Source organism: Chenopodium quinoa, unplaced genomic scaffold, assembly GCF_001683475.1.
Source record: "Chenopodium quinoa cultivar QQ74 unplaced genomic scaffold, ASM168347v1, whole genome shotgun sequence".
NCBI lineage: Eukaryota > Viridiplantae > Streptophyta > Magnoliopsida > Caryophyllales > Amaranthaceae > Chenopodium > Chenopodium quinoa.
Window position 1 is genome coordinate 2078267 of NW_018744167.1, and position 25308 is coordinate 2103574.

Consider the following 25308-nt stretch of genomic DNA (forward strand, 5'->3'; position numbering starts at 1 on the left):
ATATATTGTAACTGTGGAAGGAGTAGTTGCTCAATGCACATCATACTCTCTTCGTCCCTAAATATAATTCTCGTATTCGTTTTAAGGCGTTATGCAAAAACACATTGCTATATAACTATTTTACTTTGAATTTTAACACTAATTACGAAGCTCATTTTGATCATTTTTTAATTATTATAGAAAATAAATATAAGTGCTAAAGATTTTTGGATTTTTTACATGAATTAATATAATATTTTTATAATTTATATACTTAAAAATAATTAAATGTACGGAATATATATTAATGGTCAGAGTCGTGCGTTGTCAAACAACATGCAAACTAAAATGAAACAGCTAAACAATAAAGATAAATATGCATGGTAGGATTGTAGGAATACTACGTAATAGACTAGTAGAGCAGTAGTACTGTAGTAGTAGTAGTAATAATAATTGGTAAGAAGAAGAACGGGCAAAGAAACTTAGCTGCCTACAATGGTGGAATTAGGTAATACAACTTTACAAATACTAAATTTTCTATGAAGAGGAAAAAGAAAATCTATTGATAACTTGTAGTCTTTACTATGTAGGGGAAGATAATGGAACCTCAACCCAAAAAACCTTAAAATTCCATAGAAGAAAAAAAAAAAAAAAATTGAGATTTTAATTGGAAAACTAAAAGACCTCACAACAATACACAACTATAAAGATGGAGTTGATGAGGATTAAACTCTCGCTGTTGGAGGAGGTATATCCATCATACAAATCGTTTGAGCTAATAAGAATTAGTAATAATTATGCACATATTTCCTTTATTTTTTTTTTAATATTTAACATTACGTTGATTATACACTCAAGTATACTTGAAGGAATTTATTGAAGATGATGTGTACACAACACTTACCCTAACTTGTGTGATGTATCACATCTATATCCGTACAAAACGAACATACGACATTAAATGCTGATTACGCTCCACTTGATTAATTGTATAAACGCATAAAATATTAGTAGAATTGATGTCCACCATACATGATAAAAGAGGATAAGATATCATGTGAAAAGTGTAGGCAATTAGGCAAACTAATGTGAAGTAGACCTTACTCAATAACTCATCTTTCAATCAATGTTTAAGTGGCTTCTAATTGTATCGAGCTCAAAAAGTAGCCAAACACAAGCATACGATGGACAATGCTCCACCTTCAAGAGACCACCTAGGAAGAGAGGATATCAAAGCATAAGATATTTTTCACCCATATGTGTCACAATCTTATTAGTCAATTTTTTGCCATAAAGTATTCTCCTACCAAAAAAATTCCTAAAATTTTGTCATCTCCCAACCTTAGGCTAATATGAAATGACACATTAGATATTACTTAACAAAAAAATTAACAACAGTTTCACATTATTTTATACTAATCGATATCGTGTCGACTTTGCATTGGCTAATTAAGTAATTATACTCCCACTTAAAAACTCAAGTCATAACACCATATAAAATCATAAATAAGTATTTTTTTTAAAAAATAAAATAAATTATAAATAAGTATCCTACACTACTTTTTCAGCTGCTCATCATTTTTATTTTCTTTCAACCCTAAAAAAACACAAAAAAAAAAAAAAAAGACTTCTATCATCTTCTTCTGTTATCTTCTTGCAAATTTTCTCTCTCCTTCCCTTTAATGGTGTCGATGAACCCTAGTTCGGCGGAAGAATTCTACTTGGACGCTAATGGCGTCGCTTTGCCAGGATTGAATCCGTTCTCGGCGCCGCCACCGGAGGAATCTCCGGCGTCGGCGGCTACTGCGACGGTGTCTTCTCCGACGGACGATTCGAGTAGTAAGAAGATTAGGAAGCCGTATACGATTACGAAGTCTCGAGAGAGTTGGACTGAACCTGAGCATGATAAATTTCTTGAAGCTCTTCAGCTGTATGTTGAATTTCATGCTTTTTTGTTTACTTTTTTTTGGTAATTTTAAAATTGATTGTTATTTTTTAGGGTTTGTTAGTGATAATTACTTTATTAGTTGTTGATTATGTTGAATTGACTTAGATTGTGCTAGGAAACTCAGGAATTAGAATTAAGCCTTTTGAGTCAATTTTCTGCTATTTTTTCCAGAATTATGAGGAATTTGTGAAATTTCTGTTTAATTATTGTATGATAGTAATGATTAATGTTATTGCGCAAATTTTACTATTTGAGGAATCTCTGGTTGGATGTTTGCTTGGTTTCCCGCTCTAATTTGTGCATCTTGGGGGGGGGGGGGGCGGTGCTCTTGATTCTGGGTGGTGAGTTATCTGATCGATTAGAGTTTATTTTTCGCTTTGAGAATTCGTGAAGATGCGATTCTAACTGGGCAATCAATATTGGGGTTACTTATAAAAACATGTTTCCAGATTGATTGTGTTGGATTTGAGTGTGCACCATACTACCATTGATTGTGTTGGATTTGAGTGTGTACCATACTACCATTGATCAAGATATATAGAGTTTTACTAGGCTCGTAACCTAGTACGATAAGGATACAAAAATATATACAAATATTATCCTAATCTGCGACAAATATTATCATAACTATAATATCTATCACACCCTCGCAGTTATAGCGGGAGGAGGTCGTACGCTAAGACTGGATTTAAAATCCAAAAATAAGTCTCGTGGTAGGCCTTTTGTGAAAATGTCCGCAAACTGATATTTAGAAGGAACATGTAGAACCCATACTTGCCCCAAAACAACCTTTTCTCAAACAAAATGAATATACATCTCCACATGCTTGGTGCGTTGGTGTTATACCAGGTTGCGAGAGTGAGGTATATGCACTGACATTATCACAATAAACAATAGTAGCCCGTCGAAAAGGACAACGTAACTGAAGTAAAAGATTACAAAGCCAACACGCCTCAGAGACAACATTTGCGACGCCTCTGCTTCTGCGCTCGATTTAGATAATGTATGTTTACGCTAAGATGACCAAGAAACGAGGTTGTCCCCAAGAAAGCAACAATAACCCGTATCGGGACAACCTCCACGGTCAGCGTCCGTGTAAGTAATCAAATGATTAACGATGAGAAACAAACGGATATAAATGTAAACCAATATAACGCTGAATGCGTTTCATTGCATCATAATGAGATTCCCGGGGATCATGCATAAATAGACACACCTTTTGTACCGCATAGGCAATATCTGGCCGGTGAAAGTGAGATACTGAAGAGCACTTGATAAACTGCGATACAATGCAGGATCCCGAAAAGGTAGTCCTACATCTACACTAAGTTTGGACTTAGTGTCAACTGGAGTAGCTATAGGTTTACAAGAGCCCGTACATGCACGCTCTAAAATCTCCTCTGCAGACTTTTGCTGAGAAAGTAGCAAATAAGGAGTACGAGTTACCGCAATCCCTAAAAAATAACTTAGAGGGCCCAAATCAGACATAGAAAACTCAGTTTGCAACTGAGATATGATCCCCTCACGCAACCTGTCAGGAGAGGTAGCTAATATAAAATCATCAACATAAAGGAACAAATATGCCATGTCATCACCCTGTTGAAATGTTAAAAGGAGTTGTCACTCTTAGCAATGACAAAGCCCATTCTAATCAAGAAATTCGCAAAGCGCTGGTACCAAGCTCGAGGAGCTTGCTTTAACCCATATAAAGCCTTGCGAAGCCAACATACATAGGTGGGTGTTCTCCGATCAACAAAGCCCATAGGTTGATGCATGTAAACAGTTCCCTTCAAGTCACCATGTAAAAAGGCATTTTTGACATTTAGTTGACGAATCAACCACTTTTTAGCCAAAGCTAGACTAGAACAGTACGAATAGTGACCGATTTAACTACAAAGTTTCATCACAATCCACACCAACTTCGCGCGACCTGTCATTACATACAAGACGAGCTTTGTGTCTTTCAAGGTCACCATTAGACTTGTATTTGAGTTTAAATAGCCACATACAATTAACAATATTCACCCCCTAAGGCTTAGGTACCAAATCTCATGTCCTTGTTTTAATCAAAGCACTAAATTCATCATTCATCACCGCATTCCAATTAGTTTATATGATTTTGGAAAGGGTGATTTATGAAGAGGTGGACCCGAGGATATAAGTGTGAGACATACTTCGGCTTATAGGTTCCCCGTTGGCTACGGGTGACTCGGGGTGAGGGAGGTGGCAGTCTAGTAGGCTGAATTGAGGGGATGCCACGCTGTGGTGGAGGGGAGTATGGTGCTGGCGGGCTGGACGAAGGGGTGGGGGGTAGTAGGCTTTGCGTGCTGGTTGTGGCTGGGGTGTGTGTGCCGCGAGGGGGATGCCACGCTGTGGTGGAGGGGAGTATGGTGCTGGCGGGCTGGACGAAGGGGTGGGGGGTAGTAGGCTTTGCGTGCTGGTTGTGGCTGGGGTGTGTGTGCCGCGAGGGGGTTGCGGTGTATACTGTCTAGCCATTGGGGATTGGGGAGAGTGAAGCACAGGGATTAGGCATGTGTTTTGGGCCGAATGAGATGAGGTATGGGATTGGGTTTGTGATGTGGGCTGAGTGTAGCGCATAAGATAGTGGGTTAGAAGTGGTGAGTTATTGTCAGTCCCTAAAAAGTTGTAATCCTTTAATTGAAAATTTGCCAAGTTTTTATATGGGAAAGTTACTCATCAAAGGTTACATGACATCACAAAATATTTTGTTTGAGGAAAGATCAAGACACCTATACCCACGGTGATTTGGCGGATAACCTAAGAAGACACATGGAGAAGAACGAGGAGCTAGTTTATGTGGAGCGGTAGAAGACAAGTTAGGGAAACATAGACATCCAAACACCCTTAAATGGTTATATGATGGTTGCTTTCGAAATAAAGCATGGGTAGGGGTAATGTTCTCGAGAGCTTTTGTAGGTAAAATATTTAGAAGATATGTTGCGGTCTCAAGAGCATAGTGCCAAAAATTGGGTGGTAGGGAGGCATGGAAAAGAAGGGTGCGTTCGACATTATTTATGGTGCGGATCATGCGCTCCGCCTTTCCATTTTGTGAGGATGTGTGCGGGCAAGAGAACCTAAAAACCATTCCAATATCTAAGTATTGCTTTTTGTAAGGGTCATTATCAAATTCATGGCCATGATCACTTTGAAAGGCCTTAATGGGTCTTTCAATTTGAGTTTGCACATACTTGGAGAAGTTAACTAAAGTAGAAAAGGCTTGAGATTTATATGCAAGAGGGATGGTCCACACGAAGTGAGTAAAATCATCAATAAGAACTAAACAATATTTATGACCATTGGAACTCCAAATAGGAGATGTCCATCAATCCGCATGAATAATATCACAAGCACAATAAGTATGAGTAGTAGAAGCATAAAATGGTTGTCTAACATGTTTCCCTAATCGACAAGAATTACAAAAAGTGGAGTCAAACTCCTTATTGTAAGAAATAAAATTATTGCTCCTAAGAAAACCTAAGGAACTAGCTGCGAGGTGTCCCAAGCGACTATGCCAAGTGGTTGGAGAAGTGACCATGAGTGTTGACGCAAGACATGATGATGGTGTAGGGGTGGTGACTGGGTAAAGGTCTCCTGAACTATTGCATCTCGTTATTATCCTCCCCGTTCGTAGGTCCTTCATAGAAAAGCCATATGGGTCAAGTTCAATAGAAACTGAGTTGTCCGAAGTAAATTTACGAACTAAAATTAAGTTTTTAATGGTTCGAGGGGCTAAAAGAACATCACGAAGGGCCAATTTGTTATTAGGAGAAAGGTGTGACCATAACCCATTATTGGAATGCGATGTCCGTTACCAACTAAAATATTATTATTAGTGCTTAAATTGAACAAGGGCATGAGAATACCTAAATTATGTGTCATATGAGATGTTGCACTCGGCCACGTACCATCCGTTGTCTGTATTTGTCAAACTCATGGTTTAGAACGCCGATCCAAGCTCGGTTGGAGTGTACAATTGACCATATTGGGCCTGTTGAGGCGGGCCGGGGGACGGACTGACCACTTGGTGCAGGTTGCCACATGGGATGCCCAATTGGCCTGTTGTAGTGGGATATGGGCAGGGAGCATAGGCCCAGTTCTCGGGCCAATATTGGGCCGGCCATGGTGAGCCTTGATAAGATGGCCAAAAGTTTTGGGGAGCCCGGTGAGATTGTTGTTGTGGTTGATTCTGCTGTTGCCGGTAATTAGGGGGCTTATTGCCGTTGCTATTCCCACGACCCCGACCTTGACCTTTACCTTTTCCTCCGCCGCTTTTAACACCACCTTTACGACCCCCACGCCCACCGCCGCCTCTGAGTTACGGCTGGATTGAGATGAAGGTTGCGATTGGAAGGGTCCGAATCTTGTTGTGTGACGAAGGATGCCTGCTGCGATTGACCTTGGTCATTGGCTCGGCGTGATTCTTCTAGAAGAAGACGAGACCAGGCAGTTTTAAAGGAGGGTAATGGGTCGGTTTGCTGAATCATTGTCGCCACCGTATCAAAATCGGTGTTTGTGAAACCAAACACAAGACGAATCACCATCTTTTGCTCCGAGACGGGTTCATCAATGTTTGCTAATTGATCGGATAAGGGTTTAAGCTGTTGACAATATGTGGTGATGTTAATGAAATTACTAAGGTGAAGCATATTGAATTGATTTTCAAGATACATGGCCCTAGTGTTCTTGTTATCTTGAAAGATTTCTTTGATACGATCCCAAGTTTCTTGAGCGGTCGACTTTGGAGTCAAAATAGTTTGGAGATGGTCGGTTGAGATTATGCCTTATATCCACTGCTTTACGATTGCATCAAGGCCCTTCCACAAAGCGTTTGAAACCTGTGCCGGATGAGTAGCAGTAGAATCAATGTGATCTAACATATTGTAAGCACAAGCATGATTCTCAAAGAGCTCCACCCAATTGGTGTATTGAACTTTCTGATAACCAAGAACAAGGGGAATCACGTTTTTAATGTTGTTGACGATCCGGGTGAAAATCTGACGACGGTGGGGGCGGTGGTGGAGGTGAGGGATTCTCGTCGTCTTTGGCCATGATAAAACGTCAATAGAGTGCACTAGTGGTGCGGAAAGGTAGTGCATGGGTAGATGCAAAAAGAAGAAAAATAAAAATTTGTGCAAGCAAAACCTAGGCTGTGATACCATGTTGGATTTCGGGAAACTCCTCAATCAGTGTGTGTACCATTGATCAATATATATAGAGTTTTACAAGACTCGTAACCTAGTACGATAAGGATACAAAAATATATACAAATATTATCCTAATCTGCGACAAATATTATCATAACTATAATATCTATCAATTGGTAAGGGTGTTAGGTTATGCTTTAATAATGGTTTAATGTGCATTTTTGTGATATGGTCAATTAGTTACACAAGTAGGTTAATTAGTTGTTTTTGTTGGGAAAGGCAGTCTTTTTTGTCTTTATGCTATGAAGATGAAGCTAGCATGGTCAATTAGGAAACTTTCACGTTTCTGATTATATTGGCCCTCTTCATATCCGCTAAATAGGAGAGGTACCTACTCACCTGGGAAAAATGGCAGATGGAAAATTGTTTTTTTTTTTTTTTTTGGGGCTGATTATGCCCCAAAACACTTTCCAGTCCCCATTTGGTTTCCCAGTTGTCATTTTGCTTTGTGCTTGTTTGATGAGTGACCGTGATCCATTAAAGCTGCTTCATGGAGCAGTCTTGCAACACAAAAAATGATATATATTTAACTCCTTTCACTGGTTTTCTTGTTTGCCTGTCTTGCTTCTATATTTTCCTTTTAGGATTTTGATATATGACTTGCATAGAGCTCAAATTGTCTGATGATGGATACAGAGGGGAGGAGCTTGAGCTTTATACTTTAAGGGCTTTTTGGTTGAGGGTAATTGAGAATAGAAAAGCGAATTATGAACCTAAAATCTCTTTTTAAGTGTTTGGTGGACATTTTCATATATTCCCCTTTCCTTACTTCTCAATATATTTCTTCCCTAACCCCTCTTCATGTTTCCCCACACCCCCATGGGATTTGAATTCTTCAAGTTAGGCATTTTGTGATCTCAACCCTTTCACCATCTTTCATCTAACACCATTAGCCTTAAAATAAGTGCCATCGACAACCTTAACCTATTCACATCACCCATTACATGACCACCGCCCACCGGAAACACTTCAACATCACATCATTGCCACTAAGCCTCTTTCCCAATGCCACTACTTTTCCAAACCACTGTGAATTGTCGGCGCTATTATCAACATACCTACCACCGTGGTCACTTTGCCAAGTAGTGTTTTCGCCAAATTATAAATCCAAAGGTCTCGAGTGTTACACGACACTTCAAATTCTCTACTCTATTATGCTTGAATTTGCCCAAAAAGTAGAGTTGAAAGTCAACCATAAGAAGGCTACTTTGTGGTCTCATTGGTAGTTTTTGCGGAGAGTGGGAGGGAAGATGGTGGTGATGAAGCGTGGGTCATGGATATTGGAGGTTAGTGATAGCTTGGTGATGTTGGGTTTGTGGTAGTGCTAAGATGTCTGTGGTGGAAAAGGGACTATTAAGATACGTTGGGCTTGATGGGTGCTGGTTGTGGTTACTTTTCCTTTTTATTCTTTTTTTCCGCAAGCACTTGAAAATGGAATTCAAGCTCTTTCCCCTCTCCACCCAGACAAGATGGATGATTAAAGGAGTTTTATACTATTCCTTTCGTTTCTCTTTGTTATTTCCTTTCCTCATCTTCAAATCAAACTGCCCCTTATTGTTATTAAATTGTGATGTAAGGAGGGTCTGGCAAACGGAAAGACCAGGAAAGTGAGAAGACTGAGAACTTGGTGTGGCTGCTCATATATCAATTAATGAAGGAGGTGTATGTATCCTTGAGGCGTGTCATAGTAGAAGATATGAACAGTTTATAAGCTTGAAAAGCAGCATACTGAGCATTGCATTTCCCTCATATTTTTCTACTTAGAAGTAAAGTGTCATAAAAATTACCGAACTGAGAGATGAACTGACGAGTAACAGGTAATTGGTAATTCTAACTTTGTAATGCCATGGAAAAGGAGTAGAAGATTACTAACTGTTGTATTTATTAAAAAGGATCTGTAAGACAATAATATAAATGAAGAGATTCAGTGTAAAAGTGGTCTTTGAGGGCTCTGAGATTGATGAGATCAACTACTTGTTGGACTTGTAGTGGGACTTTTGATCATAGATAAGTATTGGTCCACCACCTGGTTACCTTTAAAGAACAGAAATTTCTTTCTTTTTTCGGTTGTTAACCTGGTGTTAAGTTGAAAGCATTGAAATCTGTGGGTTTACATTTCAGCCCAAATATAGTGGGATGAAATTTTTTCCTGGAATTGTTATGGGATTCTGAAACTAGTGAAGCTGGGTGATAACCTTACAAACTACCATAAGTGGTATGACAGGCAGTTTGTTAATTTTTTCTTTCGGTGACCTTTTATATTAGCTATCTGCCCCAAGCCCCCGAATAACATTACACTTATACTTTTTAGCTAAGCTTAAATTTCTATAATATGCGATTCTTCCATATTCACTAAAATCTCTGTTTGATGTATTAAAGTAGGTGTACTAATTCTTTTTCCTTTACTTTCTGTAGTTTTGACCGTGATTGGAAAAAGATTGAAGCTTTTATTGGGTCAAAAACTGTTATTCAGGTAAATTTATTGCAACTCTTCTGGATAATTGAAGCAATAAACGTTTTTCCCAGCAGTGATAAACGTTCATGCTGTATAACAAAAAGCTTTTGCGAAATTCATACTTCGTGTGTATGATTTGCCTTCTTCCAGTTTCTGTGTTAGGTACCTTAGAAGCTAATGGCTACTGTTTAACGCCAAACCTGTTGTCCTTTTCATGAAACACTAGTTTTTTTAAAACGGTGTCTTAGTTTTATCTAACTATGAGAATTCCATATGAGCAAGGACAATAATGATTTAAGCTTCTGCAGATACGCAGTCATGCTCAGAAGTATTTTCTGAAGGTTCAAAAGAGTGGTAGCAATGAGCATCTACCGCCTCCTAGGCCAAAACGAAAAGCTGCGCATCCATATCCACAGAAAGCTCCTAAAATAGGTTAGCATCTGTCACTTCTGAAATTCTGACAGGCAATATGGAACACCCCCCCCCCCACCCCCTGCAGCTATGTGTTTTTGAGCATCTTCCCATGTATTTCTCAAAACAACCTTTCTTTTCTGGTTCCCTTACTGGGGAGGATTTTCATGATGGAATTGCCTGGTTGATCCCTAATTTTGCATTTTGTTATCTTTGTTGCACATTTTGTTTGAAAACACTGTGTGAGCCAGCTCTTGTCTTAATCTTTGTAACAGGTCCATCAGTTTCTCAACCAACAGGTTCTTTGCAATCATCTTCTCTTTTGCTTGAACCTGGGCTTCAAAGGCCAGATTCTACTACAATACCCCAATATCCTAATAACACCACAGCTGTCTCTTCATGGGTCAATAATTCTCAGTCTAATGTGGCAAAAGGTTTCTTTCCTCTTTTTTTTTTTTTTTTTTTTTTTTTTTTTTTTTTGATATTTTACAGATCTACAAGCTGACTTTTCTGCTTTTAGTTCTTAACCTGTTTGAGTTTTGTTTGATCAGGTGAATTAAAACCCCCAGTGCCACCAATTGCAAATAACTGTTCAAGCAGTACTGAGAGCACAGCAATGGCACGCAATACCGGTGGACTGAATGAAGCAGTAAAGCATGCTCCACCATTAAGAGGTGGTTGATAAATTCTCTACTTTTTTTTTGTTTAAGAAACTGAAATTTAGTTCATAGAAAATTTCTAACTATGTCTGATTAGTTTCATCATCATCCGTATAAGTATGTGTATATTTATACCATGCATGAACCATGAGCCAAAGGAATAGCTATGTTTGGTTGTTCATGGTCCCTTGATGCAACGTTCTTCCTCTTTGTGGGTTTTAGCCGGTGGGGCTGATGCAATCACTGTCTTAAATGCAGTTGTTGTAGGGGATATGGTGCTTTAACTTATGAATTGTATACAACAAGGAATGCATGATTTTAACCCTGCTGCTATGTAATGGAATTTTGAATGTATGGCTTTATTCTTTTAATAGGACAAGCTATAGTGTCATTCATGTGTTCCATATAGATACATAACGATATTTTGTTTACTGTTTCTATTTGTGCTAGTCTGTATTATTTGGAAAAAGGTGAGTGATCTACTTACTATAAAGTCATGCCTATATCTGTTGTGAGTTAATTTTGAAAGGCTCTTCAGAGTAGTTCTGTTCTGTTTGATTTTGTTTTGTTGTTGCAAAATGATATATGGTGTTTTTTTTTTACTATGTCCTTGGCTGTTTCCTATATGCTCATTATACTTGTTCTAAGTCTGTGTTGCATTTTCTGCAGTTCTGCCTGACTTTGCTCAAGTATACGGCTTTATTGGCAGTGTCTTTGACCCAGAAGTTAGTGGTCATATGCAGAGGCTTAAGAAGATGGATCCAATTGATGTTGAAACGGTGTGTTCTCATTCAGTTATCTGTCATTGACATGTTGTTGATATGCTTTTTTCTTCTCCTTATTCACTGTAGTTAATTTTATTAACCTTTTGCTTGGTCTTTTCCAAATAATGAGTTGATTAGGTTTATCATTTTCACCCCCCCCCCCAAAAAAAAGAAAAAAAAAAAAAACACTACTTCCCCGGTCAAATCAACTTCATTTAGCTCGTAGATATTAGGATTGGGTCTATGCCTCATCGTCAAGGTATATATAACATTCCTAGTATCTATATGGACTATATCCAAAAGTCATTGATAAGCTGGGTCATCATCTAATCTCTAGACATGGCATAACCCCATCCAAACCTTAAATCAGCTATGTTTCACCCCTATTATAGGCTATGCATTGAGTACTTATGCATCTTTCCAAGGAGGTGCATGCTCCATTTGTAATGATAAGGCATGGTTGAGGCATGGGCACATGTAACATAGAGGCCCGTACCACTGTATTAGTAGACCAAGAATTTGACAAAAACCTCATTCACAGACTAAGATGTATCAAAGATTAAGGTAAGGCCAAGCAAAAGGCTCAGGGAAAGGACTGGGCCAAAGCTAGGATTACCAAGTTCACCTATCGTGCCATCCCTTTTCTTAGTGTGATCTATATCACCCTTTCACATTTGTGGCTTGCTTGAATATTTTATCTGCTACTCTGAAAGTGTAATTTAAAGCTGAAAATTTGCAAGCATGAAATGTCAGTTTTTTGGGCCCTGTTTCTGGTACATTTTTCCATTTTAGATGTCAAAATAATTATAGAAACATTCAGATTAAGCAGAAGACTTTTTATTCTGTATTTATAAAAAGAGGATTGTTTATACAGGGTATAGTAATTTGCTAGCTGGAATTTTTGCCTCAAGGTTATAGATCATACTAGATTTTAGATTGATTTCTTCTAAGTTCTTACAGGAGCCATTACACTATGTTTGGATAGAGAGAAATAGAAGGAAAGGAAGAGAAGAGAAAAGGAGAGATGCATCATCCTTTGTTTGGATATCTAATGTAAGGAGGGAAGAGGAGGGAATTGGAATGATCCATTTTCCTTCCCCTTTTTATAAACCAACTCCCTTCATTGTTGGAGAGATTTGGAAGGAGATTTGAGATTCACCATCTCCCTCCCTTCACCTCCTTCTCCCTTCCCTCTTTTTCCTTCCCCTCCCTTTCCCTTCACTATTGTTATCCAAACATAGTGTTTTTGAATCTGATGTAAGATCTTTTCAGAAATTAGAAGCAAGTCCTGCATATTTAATCTGAACCATAAATGAAAATCACTCTGTAATTCACTATTTTTTTGAAGTTACAAACACTCGTGAGATATCTGGTGTACTGACACAAAAAATTGATGAATATTGGAGTATTAATGTTCAAATTCTAATGTCTTTTAATTCATAAATGTCGCTAGATCTAAATTTAATTTCATTGGGATTTAAGTTTTCTACTTGAGTCAACATGTCTATTGGCCACCATGACTGTAGGTGATGCTTAATTCCAGGTTTTCTTGAGTTTGTTGAAGGTTATACTGAACACATATGAGTCTATGAGACCTTTCACTGGGCAAAAAAGAATTTTGTTGTGACTTGGAGCGTTAGTTGTATTGGGATTTGGGATGGCAAAATATATTAAAAGACAGTAGAAGCAATTGATAGTTTCAAGTCCCTATTAAATCATCTTTGAGCCTTGAGGCCCATGGAACTTCACTGTAATTTGGGAGAGTTTTTTGAACATTAAGCAGCCTCTGGGTCCCCATTAGGCATCAAGACCATAGATGATGCTGGAGCAGACATCAATATGCAAAGCCTATTTTATAAACCATATCTCACATCCTTTAGAAGTAATTTTTAAGTTCTGACAGGAAATCCTTGTGCAAGCTCACTGGGAACCTCCTCAACTTCAAGTCGATACTCATAGAAACTCTATAATTATCTCTTTTTTTTTTCTTTTTTTTTTCTCTGTTTTTTTACCCTTGTTCAATTTCTTTGAAATCTAACTCGTGCTTGATAGCATCTAGCATGTAAAGATGTGCGTGTCATACATTTGCTTTCACAGTTCTCATTGGGAAAATAATTGTATTTTCATAGTATCTTTCTAGTTTCTTGTCTTGATTTAGAGAATGTGGTATGTTGGACTTTTGGTATTGTGGCTTAACTTTATTTGTTTGAACTTGTCCAGGTATTATTGTTGATGAGGAATCTCTCAATCAATTTGAGGAGTCCTGATTTTGAGGATCATGTAAGTAAAAAAAATTGTGTTACAATTGAATTTCTTTGCCTAAATCACCGTTGTTGCTTTCTCTCCCTGTCTTTTGGATTGTTCTTCTTTCTGTCCCATATATGTTGCAAAACATCTGCCTTAGATTTCATATGTGGTTATGGTGTTTTATTTGTTTGTATCTGACCTAAAAACCAGCATATCATGTTCTTTCCCCAGGAAATTTATTAAGAAATACAAACCTCCTTTGACTTGGTAATTGGCCTGCCCTGAGTGAGAGTGTTAAGAGCAGTGGAAGACATCATCCTGGAACCTCAAAGCATCATTCTGGAACTTCTTTCATGCTAATCAAAACCCTTGGGATTGAGTAGGCTAGAATATAGTGGGAAGTGCAATAGGAGTTCACGAATGTTTCCACGTGTGTAAACCAAGTGGTCAAGTGGTGCAGAATGAATTTTCCTTGGAACAGAGAAGTGAGGGAACACACTCACAAGTGAGGGAAAAGAAAGCCTCTATGGGTTGAGCATGAGAACTTTTATCTTGCAGTCCTTCCTTACTGGCCTAACTCTTTTATCTGAAGCAACATGTGACTGAAACTGTATTGTTATACTGTTATACTCTTGCTGATCTAATATGAGTGCAATCGAAGATTTATTCCAGTGTTATTGCATCATGTCTAATGTCAGTGCTTTTTTAGGCTTCTTTGGGCTTAATTATTCTGGCTTTATGAACCGATACCAACTGTCTTATTTCCCTTCTCTACGAGTAAACTGCAGACTGGGATTACTGATGTTACAATGCACCAAGCCTTGTATTCCTGTATTTATATGGGTTCCTGTAAATGTTCTTTGATTTATAACAAAAAACATTCTTTTTGTTAGTTTAGTCCGACCAACTCTTATTTATTTTAAGGATTCTATTGGTTGTGGTATATCCGTATATGTATATTTGATTACTGGTATTTTTGGTATCATAAATGTTTATTTTTTTTTCCTTCTGTTTGTTGACAGAGAAGACTGCTCTCATCCTACGACATTGAATCTGACAAGGGCATTCCTGGTGGCATGAGAGATGTCGTATGTGGCAAGTGATGAGACAAGTATAGTGCTGCGGTGCTGCCATGTCCTACGCAAAAAGGGCAGAACCATGAACGACCACTTTCCCTGACCTTTTTCAGTTGATAATTGGATGTAGGATTAGCCTAGTTTTCTCAGTTTTTCTTCAGTATCCTTTCGTGTATATAGGAGAAATTCGTAGAAGTAGCTGAAATGTCGTTCTACTGGTTGTAAAGCTCTCAGTTTGCTATTGATGGTTTTCATGTATAGGAGGGAGGCTCTGTATATTTGAGGGTTTTTGGGGTCTCAGACATAAAATTCTGTAACTTCTGTGCAGTAAGTTATCTTCTGCTTCTAGATAAACTTTAGTTAAATGTAAGTTGGCTTGTAAATTTCAAAGGCTAATAAGATACCAGACAACTGATCTCCAGCATTGTACATGTTGATTGTCTTCGAGGTTGTAGTATCTTATTAACTACAGTATTAATTCATGCTAAATGTTTATAATTATGTTTATCAATGCCATAATTTTCTGTTGAATGAGGCAAATTCAAGGAGACAGGAATTTTATTTTGTAATTAAATTTCATTTTGGCTAATTTTATGTGTGTGTGTGTTTTTTTTCTTTTGGCCTGGGAGTAGTATTATTTCTATTGCAATGGGGTTGTTGATTTTCCCCAGAACTTATGACAAGACGATGTAAATTTACGTAAACCAGTAGGATGGATTTTGAACACCCTCTTATTTCGAAATACTATCATATACTTCGTGGTAAATTAAAAAAATAACATAAGAACTTCCTAACATATTATCATCATCAACTCTTATTCTCTTCCTCTTTCCACATCTCATCCCAATTCTGTTTGGCTTCTTCAAAACCAAGCAGGGAGCCTTTCTTCTCAGCATCCCAACTAGTTGATAAAGATCCATATGGAACACCAAGAACTGAGCTTCCAAAGAACACAAATGTTGTTAAAAATGATACCCAAATAGGCACATCCCACAACTGTTTTTCTTTCAATATGTCAAAGAGTTTTAGCAACAGCACCCCCATTACCATGGGCGCGCCCACTGAGGTCAAGATCCTTCTTACCATCCTATCGAAAACAACCGATGGGATTTTATCATCGTCATCTTCTTCTTCTTTGTCTTCTTGACTCAAGCCTTTTTTTGGTGCATTTGCCTTCTTCTGTATCGAGTCATTTGCACCCCCAAATCCTTTGGATTGAGCATGCAACTTCCAAGAGCTTGTGGAATGTGAATGATGGTTATTTATTGTTGTAGAGTAGAATGGTTGGCTTTTTTGATCCCATAAAGATGGTTTTGTAATGCAGACGGGTTGTTGATGAAAGGTAACCAAGGTGTTCATGCTTTCTTCTTGGTAAGCACTCTAAGTTTAGTGCTTACCATACAATGCAAGATAATGCAACATACTTGTATGTTTGGAATATTGTCAAGGTTTATCCGAAAACAAATGGGTGGTGGTGACCTCATATGGTATGTATCAAGTCGAGCTTTTAAGATATTTTCAAAGAACCTTTTTGTCTCATTGTTCTATCATCCTTTATTCAAAATTTTAAGGAATCAATTATCAATCAACCAAACAAAATAAACCAAGACAAAATTCACAAAATGTGGCTTAAGTAATTACTACTTGTATTATTTGTGCTTGGCTTTTTATCTAAATTCTCCCCAGTGCAAATTAGATGGTGCACCTAGATAAATTAAATTCTTTATACCACTCACCCCTTCTTAAATTACTAATAAGGAACCAAGAATTAAAATTTATCCAAGATACAAACCCTTAAACAGAGGGTTATATACTTATAGTCTTATATAATTATATTGTACATAAACGTAATTACATTGATACAAACATACAATGATACAATAAAAGTAAGTATTATATTTTACAAAAAATATTATTATATTATTTTAAAACATTTTTATTTCGTTACCCCCTAGCAATTTCCCAAACTTTTATTGTTTGACTAAGGTTTTTTTTTTCTTCTAATGCAAGTATAATTCATTTTGAGACTAAAAGCTTTGTTGTAAATAATTATAATCTGCAGGCATGGGGTTTCATAGTTATTCTGCTTGTAACTACATCTTCTCCTTTGACAGTCAGATTATATTCATATATCAAGTTCAGAAAGGCATCCCAAAAATACTACCATACATTGACAATATGTGGGAGTCCTTGGTTCTGTACTATACAGATACAATCAGTACATAAAAATGACGAATGATACGTGTGGGCCAGCATGTTCTCTAAAAATACATGATCAACGCCGCAGCTTCTCATATGAATTAGTTGCTACCTGCCTCAGTGGAGAAGTACGCATAGGACTACCTGAGTTTGTAGAGGGAGAAGGTAATCTAGATCTCATCGGAGAGCTTAATAGAGATGGTCTAATCAAGGGAGATGGAATAAATGCTTGAGTAGGAGACTGCAGGATTGGAGTATTATGATATGAGGAATGAGGCGATGCAACTGGACTGTGACTAAGATGAGAAACTGGTGTGGCTCCTGCAGATCTTGGGGATGATCTTATGACAGGCAACATATTGATTCGTATCCTGTAGTAGCAGCAAATTATGTTCAGAAAAGGAATAGTGACTATTCTTTCCATACTAACATAGTTTGCATCATTCACTAGATGTAAGTAGTGAAGAGTACTAAAACTTAGGTTTGTAAGAAAATCAAGATAGATTTATCGACCATCCTTGCACTATAAATCATCATTAATTACAACAAATTACTGGTCACAGTGCATAAAGTTTAGCCTCAGAAAGTTAAAAAAAATGGTACATGGGATGATATGGATGAAGAGAATGCTTCAAGTTAACAAAATAATGATACATATTAAGTAGCCTCTTACCTGTTGTGTACATCGACATAATCGTCAGTCTCGTCAAAAATTTCCTCCTGTAACACAATGTGCACAGCATTATTGAGCACATATTAGCAACGATGAAAAAAAAAAAATCAAGCAAAGAAGATGACAGCTAATGCCAAGATTGTAGGTGAGACTACTTCAGCTTCGTGCCATAAAAATGCTAAACAATACAATATTCGTTGCTATACCGGTGATACAGACATGATGAAATGCATTATTTTCTTCAGTTGGAGCCATAAAAGTGTGTTTAAAAAATGCAAGAGCTCTCAGGCTTTACAAACATATATGAAGTATATAGAATACGTGATATTTCGATGTTCATGGGAGTCTTATCATAAACTTCAAAAAGTACTTAAACCACCCAGCCACCCCCCCCCCCCCAAAAAAAAAAAAAAAAAAAAAGGTGATTTTCTGACTATGCAAAATATCATCAGCTATCTCTGCACTAGGAAGCAGTAAGAGAAGGAAAGTAAACAATACGGAGTATTTAGATTTACCTGCAGCAATTCCTCCAAAACGTCTTCCATTGTGATGATACCAATAACTTCTTCACTGGGATCTGGACAAGAATCTAGATCAGGTACCTGCAGAATAGCATCTTCATGATGCAGAATTATATTTTTTCCTAGCTCCATTGCATCAAGCATTGGAAGACTATGCGGTCCGGTTTTAGTTGAATGCACAATGGATGTGTTCCTCGATGTTTTCTTTTGTTCTTTTCTACAGTTTTGATGATTTGCCCCTGTGGAAATGTGTATAGCTTTAATGTCAAACATCTCTGCAAAATCTACTACTGCATCAGCAGGAAAGTTCGCAGATTTATGTCACCTATTCTAACCATACCTTTTCTTCCTGATTGTTCAGGTCTTGGGATTGCATTCGCCTTCTTCACAGTTATTGCAGAATTGGATGTAGCATCTGACATATCTTTCACGCCTTGTTTCCTCACAACTATACCCATATGACTATGACCCATTTGAAATAGGTTCAGTATATCGTACAGTGGCAAGTGATCATAGAATCTGTAACAGTTGGAATGCTCATTAGATAGCTAAAGAAAAAGATGACAGCATGCACATGGCTACAGAGTGAAGACAGCCACACAAGATATGCATATGGCTATAAATTAAGATAACCATTGTTGGCTTTTTGCCCCCCAAAAATGGATTCACTAGTTTACACCGATGCAGAAAGGTAGTCAAAATAATGCATATGAAATGAGCATCAAATTCAGGAACTTCTGAGCGACGTAGAAAGGTCAAACCTGGAGATCTTTCTAATAGTGAGATTTCTTATTGGAGTTTCATCTTCAGGTCGGCAAACAACCAAATTTTTTACCTGCAATTGAAAAAAAATTATTGTCAAGTGCCATGAAAATGCATGCATGAAACTACATAGTCACGTACTACATACTAATGTAAATAAGAAACGAAATGTTTTTTGAGTTGTGAATAATGATTAGGAGGAAAGTTATATAAGAGGAATCAGATAATCAATACCAAGGTACTGATTCAAGGGACAATCTTTCCCAAGCTAAGTTTGGTAAGCCGACAGAAGTAATTTTGTTTGTGTTTGGAAATGAAGGTAATTTATCAATCAACTAAGTTTCATAAGAAGTGATGATTTCTAGGGAGCTAAAATTTCCAAATGAAGTCTCCATCAAATCAAGAGGAAAATATTTCTTGAAAAAGAGAAGCTATCATTTGCAAACAGAACAGATTTAAATGGAAAAAAAAAATCTAAGAAAACTTGTAAATGTGCCACCGTGGAAGGAAGAGGGAGTATGAGAGAAAACAGAGGAGAGAAGTGAAATGTGATGATGAGTTATTGACAAGAGGAGAGAGAGTTGCTCAAATAGCTACCATAGGGTGGGCAGAGTAATGTAATACCCTTATTCAGTGGGTAAAAATTACAAGTCCAATACTTTAGCCTCAATCTAGGCATACAATTATTTTTCACCCATCCCATACTCCCCACCCCCCAAAAAAAAAAGAAAAAGAAAAAAAAAAAGAAGAAAGAAACCACCACCAATTACACCCAATCCAGGAGACTCCATAGGAAAAATTACCGAGTAATATTTTATAATCCCTACTCCCTTACCAAAATAAGGCCTATGATATTTGAAGGGCAGCCAGAGTAAATAGGCACTCGACTATGCCCCTCCCTCATTATCAGCTCCATTGTATCCCTGAAAACAACCAGTGAAGAAAATTTGAGAATGGAAAATGTGAAAAAATACAACACCAAGGCTAATGAGAAAGCTCACTTGTCAAGTTTAGCATCTATATCAAGGGAAAATACTTTAGACATGTCAGTCATAGCATCTTTAGCAGTCTTTGTTGTTAAATCCAAAGCTCCACCAATGATAGTAGTTTCATCTTGAGTCAATTCCCCACCTTTGCCTGCCTGATGTAATAAAAATATCTCTGTGTCATGACACTTGTATCAATTATTAGCATGTAGTAAATTTACAACAAAACCCCTTTCTTCTAGAACACTATACCAATCAGACCTTTACAGCAAGGAATATAATTGTATAAGAAGTAGAGGATTCACTGCATACCTCATTAGCATGCAGGTCCACAAAAGTTTTCAGCTCTGAGCGTCTTAGCAAAGCAGAATGGCCTCTGCCTAGCAACCAGTCCAACAGCTGCCATGGCATATATTTGGTACATAGGAATTTGGCATATAGGATTAAACAGGGAGACAGAAATACCCTCCACATTTTAATTACTATTCTACTATGTACTGAGTATCAAGAAGAGAGACAAAATAAATAATTCCTCCATTTCTAAATAGATGCATCATGTTGACAAGACATATTTGTCAATGAATTACTTTGACCATTAATATCTTTAATATGCTTCGATAAAATTCATAAGATAAATTATATTTTGAAACTACACAATGAGATTAACTCAACAACGATTAAAATAAATAAATTTATTTATATATATTATTAGTAATAAAAGGTGGTCAAAGTTAGTATAGGAATAGTGTCAAAACTCAAAAGTCAATAAGATGTTAATATGATGCATCTATTAAAAAATTGAGGAAGTATATATTAATAAAAAATAATAATAATCATTCTTTTCCTCTAGAGGTCATAATTATCTCAGACTATAGTATTTACCCTCCACAATTGATACTTCCTTATTTTAAGTATCTTCAACTGGTTAAGAGATTAAGTAAAGTGTTTCTCGCTTATGTTTTCCGCCCCTCCACAGTTTTCAACACACTTTCTGGTGGCTTATGAGGCAAAAATACTTACCTTGCTGATAGGATAAGAAATGGGCAGCAGTAGAATGACAAGTACACGGACCAGAACAGAAAGTTTTGCACCCACACTTAGTCCATACTGAGAGCAAATGGATTGGGGAATTATCTGAAATTTAATCATAGTGTCACTATTAAACTTTTATTACTGCAAAAGAATCCAAAACTTGGGGCAGGGGCAACAAACAACGAGAAAAGGAAACGACTTCTGAAAATTTTGCAATGATGCATATTGTTCCCAATTACCTCTCCAAACGCAAGTATAAGAGTGACTGATATCAATATGGAAGCCCACGCAGGGAGAAGCGCATCAAGGAAAATTGGCAAAGCCTGGAAGAGAAAAAAATGGTGAAGGAAGAAAATGGCAGGTAAGACAACCATCGATACATTCAGTTGCAAACATACCTCCATTGCCATGGCATTATATATGAGGAGGGTGCAGAGTAACAAGTGCTGATTTTTAACAAGAGGCAAAATCTTCTCTGTAATGATCAGGAAATGCAAAAGAAATGAGAAATTTGTTATGTTTTCAATGTTAACTGTCAAGGACTATTCTAAATAATAACCTAAGAGAAGAAATTGTTATACAGAGACCTGCATTTCTCCTGTCCTTGGGCTGGCCAGACTTTGAAAGAACCTCAAGATCAACTAGGCTGAGAGACATGAGCCCTAGGGTAAGACCTGACATAAGACCAGCAAAGCACACTAGAGCCACACATATGATCAGATAAACCCAAAACATGGTTTCACAGCAAGGCACATCATTTGCAGCCATCTTCTCTCGGAAACAAATGCAGGAAACTTCACTAGAGATGCCTTAATAAGGGAAGTTCCTCAACGAGAAAACATAAAATGAACAAGAAGCAAAAACCACTGAAGGTTCATATAGAAACGGAAAAAAAGGTTATTGGGAATATAAAAGGAATAAAAGTGAAGCACAACTTGAAGAAGATAGCATTAAAACAACTAGAGAGAATAAGGCGCAGAGTTCAACAATCTCAAAAGAAAGGGCGACAAAACAGACAAACCAAAAGAAACAAACCCACAAATTTTAAACCCTAACTGCCAAAAGTTAATAAAACAGTAACTATCACGCACTTTATACTACTTAAATTTATAAACAATAACAATCACCCTATGCAGGATATGTCAACTCTAAGGAAGTCAAATAACATAACCTAGCCTCTAACTAGTACTAACTTCATTTCACAACGATTTTAACATTTGCCATTTGGGTCCGTTTTAAAAAACTCTTAACATGGTGCTTTATTCTGTTTTTGGTAGACCTCATTCACTATCTTACCGCACAGCATTTACACCTTTTCACTCGCTCTCTATTTCTTTATCTACCTTTTTTCTTACACTCACGCACCTTTTCACTCACTCTTTTTTTTTACTAAATCCATCTTTTTCTTATACAATCAACTTTTTACACACACTCTTTCCTTTGTTTAATATTTGTGCAAATAGTATATCTTAAGATCATTGTGAAACGGAGGTAGACTAATTTTAAAAAGCAACTGTATGCAATTGGCAATTACCATGCCAATTTATACTCATAATCATTTCCCTCATCCCTCATATTAAAATGATTGGTAAACCAATCAAAAGTACGCATTCTAACTCACTGCAAAAATATGTAATAAATAATTTGTACCAGTTAGACCCTTTAATGATACACGTTTATTAAAAAAAAATTAAAAAAAAAAAAATTAATTCTTTACAAGGTTACAATTTCATAGGAAATACGGAGTACAAGAAGTTTATTGGGCTTCTTAAATCTAGTCCCCATAACCCAAAGCTATAATGTTATTAATAACTTTTGCAACTCCATATAAAATTGACAAGTATACCACAAAACTAAGGAGGCTTAATAGAAAATACAATTAACAACTACAGCGGAATTATTACAAATAAAATAGTGAACCATTACCTTAGTGGAGGTACATCAGCAATTGGTCTCAATATGCAAATCGAGTGGTCCTTCCATATCAATGATAATTATCAGTCCGAGAATAACACATCTTTCTGATGGCAGAAGCTTATAATATGTAATTATGTAAAGCTTTTCCATCTCATCATCAACTCCAAAGAGCCATGGATAATCATGAGCATATTCATCCTGCCCGGGATTAATAGCTCAAGATTTATATTAGAATGCGAACTGGTTTAAACCTGGAGGAAAGTGAATTACGTCAACACATCATTGGGAACCTGATGATGAATTGTTCAATTATTCTGGTTTCTTTGACAGAAAAATAACATAATAATCTTTGTTTATTTTCCATACATTAGAATCTACAGGTATTAATTGAAAAGTAACAGAAGTAGACTGAAAGTGAACAACTAATATGTAGCTAAGATCAACGAGTCACCAATGCAACCTGTACGGATGTACCATATACCTTCATAGTTTCGTCAGCATAGTTGTGACTTGTATACAACCACAAAATCATGAAAGGATCTAATGACAGATACAAGTTACTTGGATTGACCCCCAGAAAATGTAACTGTGAAAGTATAAACTATAAAGTATCTTTGTTTGTTACTACATGTAATCACGAACTACCCTAAATGGTGATATATGAATTTCTCCATGCCACCTAATGACTGACAAGAAGATCCATCCAAAAATGAATGTAGTGGGTTGATTAATGCCTAAAGATAATTCCAGAATGTCAATAACAAGCTATTTATAATTGCCGAAAGGCAAAAGCATCATAAAGACGCACACTTTCCTATCCATGTTGCAATCCCTCGTTAACCTACAACATACAATCAAAATGAACATAAGGTTAGGTACAATTAGCGATTAAACTATCTAGAATAGTAGTTTCCATGATATTTCCCAAGCTTGAAAAAAATGGCACGTACATGCAAAAAGGGATTGATCTTTCCATAACAGCCATTGGCATCATTTTCAACTCCCACTGTCCAAGAAAAATAATTTACCACTACCAATTTGATAAGCAATTCTTATAATAAGTCATGCCACAATAGTATTCTCTGTTTTTATATTTGTAAGTAAAGGGTACGTGTCAAACTTTTAAGACTTCTCAAGCACCTTTCAGGCTTTCACAACTAAAAACAATCTTACAAATTCACACAATATAATAGATTTGTATTTATATATGAATATGTCACATAATCACAGGTATCCAAAACCAGTACAATGTAAGCTCAGCCACTTTCATTAATTTGCAAATAATTGGAAAAAATTAAAGCATCCATTTAAATATAATCATGTTGAAGTGCCTAAGTACCCAACCTATTAATCATACAGATGAACTATCAACAATATCATCCTAAATGTCACATTAAAAAACCCATCAGGAACAACTTCTACACTAGTCTTGACTAATAATGGGTAATATCGATAAGATTAAACCTAACAGCAACAATGTCAAAGCCTTAATCCCAAAATCAAATCAATTCCAACCTTCCACTTGCAATTCCAAATTAAAAACCTTGTCAAGGCTACCACCGGTGTACCACCCTAACATCATCATAACTCGGATATCTCAAATAAAGCACAAATCTTTAAATCAAATGGTTTTGGTTTTTTTTCCATTATGGTTTCTTTAATTTTAGCAATTGAAAAAAAAAATTAAAAAATCAACCCATAAACAGCATACCAATTACAAAAATATAAATAAAAATTAAGTAACTAGTTAACTGAAAATCTAAAGAGCTAATATTATAATCTTGGATATACAAGGAGTGGGACTTGGCTCATCAAGCACCACAAAGATAAACACATTTAACTAAAGAAACCAAACTCAATTAAAATAATTAGGTTCTGAATCCAACTATACAAAGCCATAATTAACCAATAATTTATTTCTAAAGCACATAAAAACCCAAAAAAATGTAGCACCAAAAAGTTGTAATTTCTAATTAAAAATAGAGTGGAAATATAATTATGGCATACAATACATCAATGGAATTGAAAACATTAAACCAAATTAACAAGAACACTGAAGCTCACCTGTTTTTGGTGCCCTTTGGTTTAATTAAGGGTTAGGGTTGGAATCGCCAACTCTTCCACGCCAATTTAACATCAAACGACGCCATGCCAATATGGCATGCCCTCTTCATGCTTCCTTTTCTTATTGACATTTTCAGGAGTTTAAAAGGATGCAAAGGTTAATTATTTTATTTACTCCAACCTTAACCCTCAAGATTTTTTTTTTTTTTTTATCCAATATTTGCAGGTCAGACACTTGAGAGTGGGGGAGGCTAACATATCTTCACCCCCAAGTACGGCAATTAGGAAATTTTGACCACCTACGTCAAGTCTGGCATTATACTTATCAAATGCGGCCGTGTTTTAATAAGTGTTACACTTCTTTTTAAACAAAAAAAAATATTACTCCGT

General features: G+C 36.6%; 3 protein-coding genes across 7 annotated transcripts; 1 reads left to right on the top strand and 2 right to left on the bottom strand.

Moving 5' to 3' along the window:
* Positions 1-1427: 1427 nt before the first annotated feature.
* Positions 1428-15312, top strand: LOC110693878 (protein REVEILLE 6-like). 3 transcript variants are annotated; one of them, XM_021871051.1, is made up of 8 exons: positions 1428-1909; positions 9568-9625; positions 9916-10039; positions 10294-10452; positions 10570-10692; positions 11347-11456; positions 13662-13721; positions 14716-15312. In XM_021871051.1, exons 1-8 carry the CDS (start codon positions 1662-1664, stop codon positions 14737-14739), a joined length of 906 nt encoding a protein of 301 aa, XP_021726743.1. In that variant the 5' UTR covers positions 1428-1661; the 3' UTR covers positions 14740-15312. The 3 variants fall into 3 exon arrangements, with proteins under 3 accessions (XP_021726743.1, XP_021726744.1, XP_021726742.1); XM_021871052.1 differs by lacking the exon at positions 14716-15312 and adding an exon at positions 13920-14680 and having other exon boundaries at positions 1429-1909; XM_021871050.1 differs by having other exon boundaries at positions 1432-1909; positions 14711-15312.
* Positions 15313-15458: 146 nt separating this feature from the next.
* On the bottom strand, positions 15459-16243 carry LOC110693879 (uncharacterized protein PAM68-like). The gene has a single exon (XM_021871053.1). The coding sequence runs from the start codon at positions 16121-16123 to the stop codon at positions 15572-15574; it is 552 nt and encodes a 183-aa protein (XP_021726745.1). The 5' UTR covers positions 16124-16243; the 3' UTR covers positions 15459-15571.
* A 545-nt stretch (positions 16244-16788) lies between these two features.
* LOC110693877 (DUF21 domain-containing protein At5g52790-like) lies at positions 16789-25050 on the bottom strand. 3 transcript variants are annotated; one of them, XM_021871049.1, is made up of 14 exons: positions 24919-25050; positions 22864-23105; positions 21525-21635; positions 21336-21412; positions 21177-21260; positions 20926-21039; positions 20218-20304; positions 19921-20060; positions 19755-19842; positions 18919-18992; positions 18498-18676; positions 18152-18396; positions 17637-17683; positions 16789-17334 (listed from the first exon to the last, which is right to left on the bottom strand). In XM_021871049.1, the coding sequence occupies exons 3-14, from the start codon at positions 21616-21618 to the stop codon at positions 17040-17042; spliced, it is 1524 nt and encodes a 507-aa protein (XP_021726741.1). In that variant the 5' UTR covers positions 21619-21635; positions 22864-23105; positions 24919-25050; the 3' UTR covers positions 16789-17039. The 3 variants fall into 3 exon arrangements, with proteins under 3 accessions (XP_021726741.1, XP_021726739.1, XP_021726740.1); XM_021871047.1 differs by having other exon boundaries at positions 21525-23105; XM_021871048.1 differs by lacking the exon at positions 24919-25050 and adding an exon at positions 23336-23695 and having other exon boundaries at positions 21525-23105.
* Positions 25051-25308: the final 258 nt, after the last annotated feature.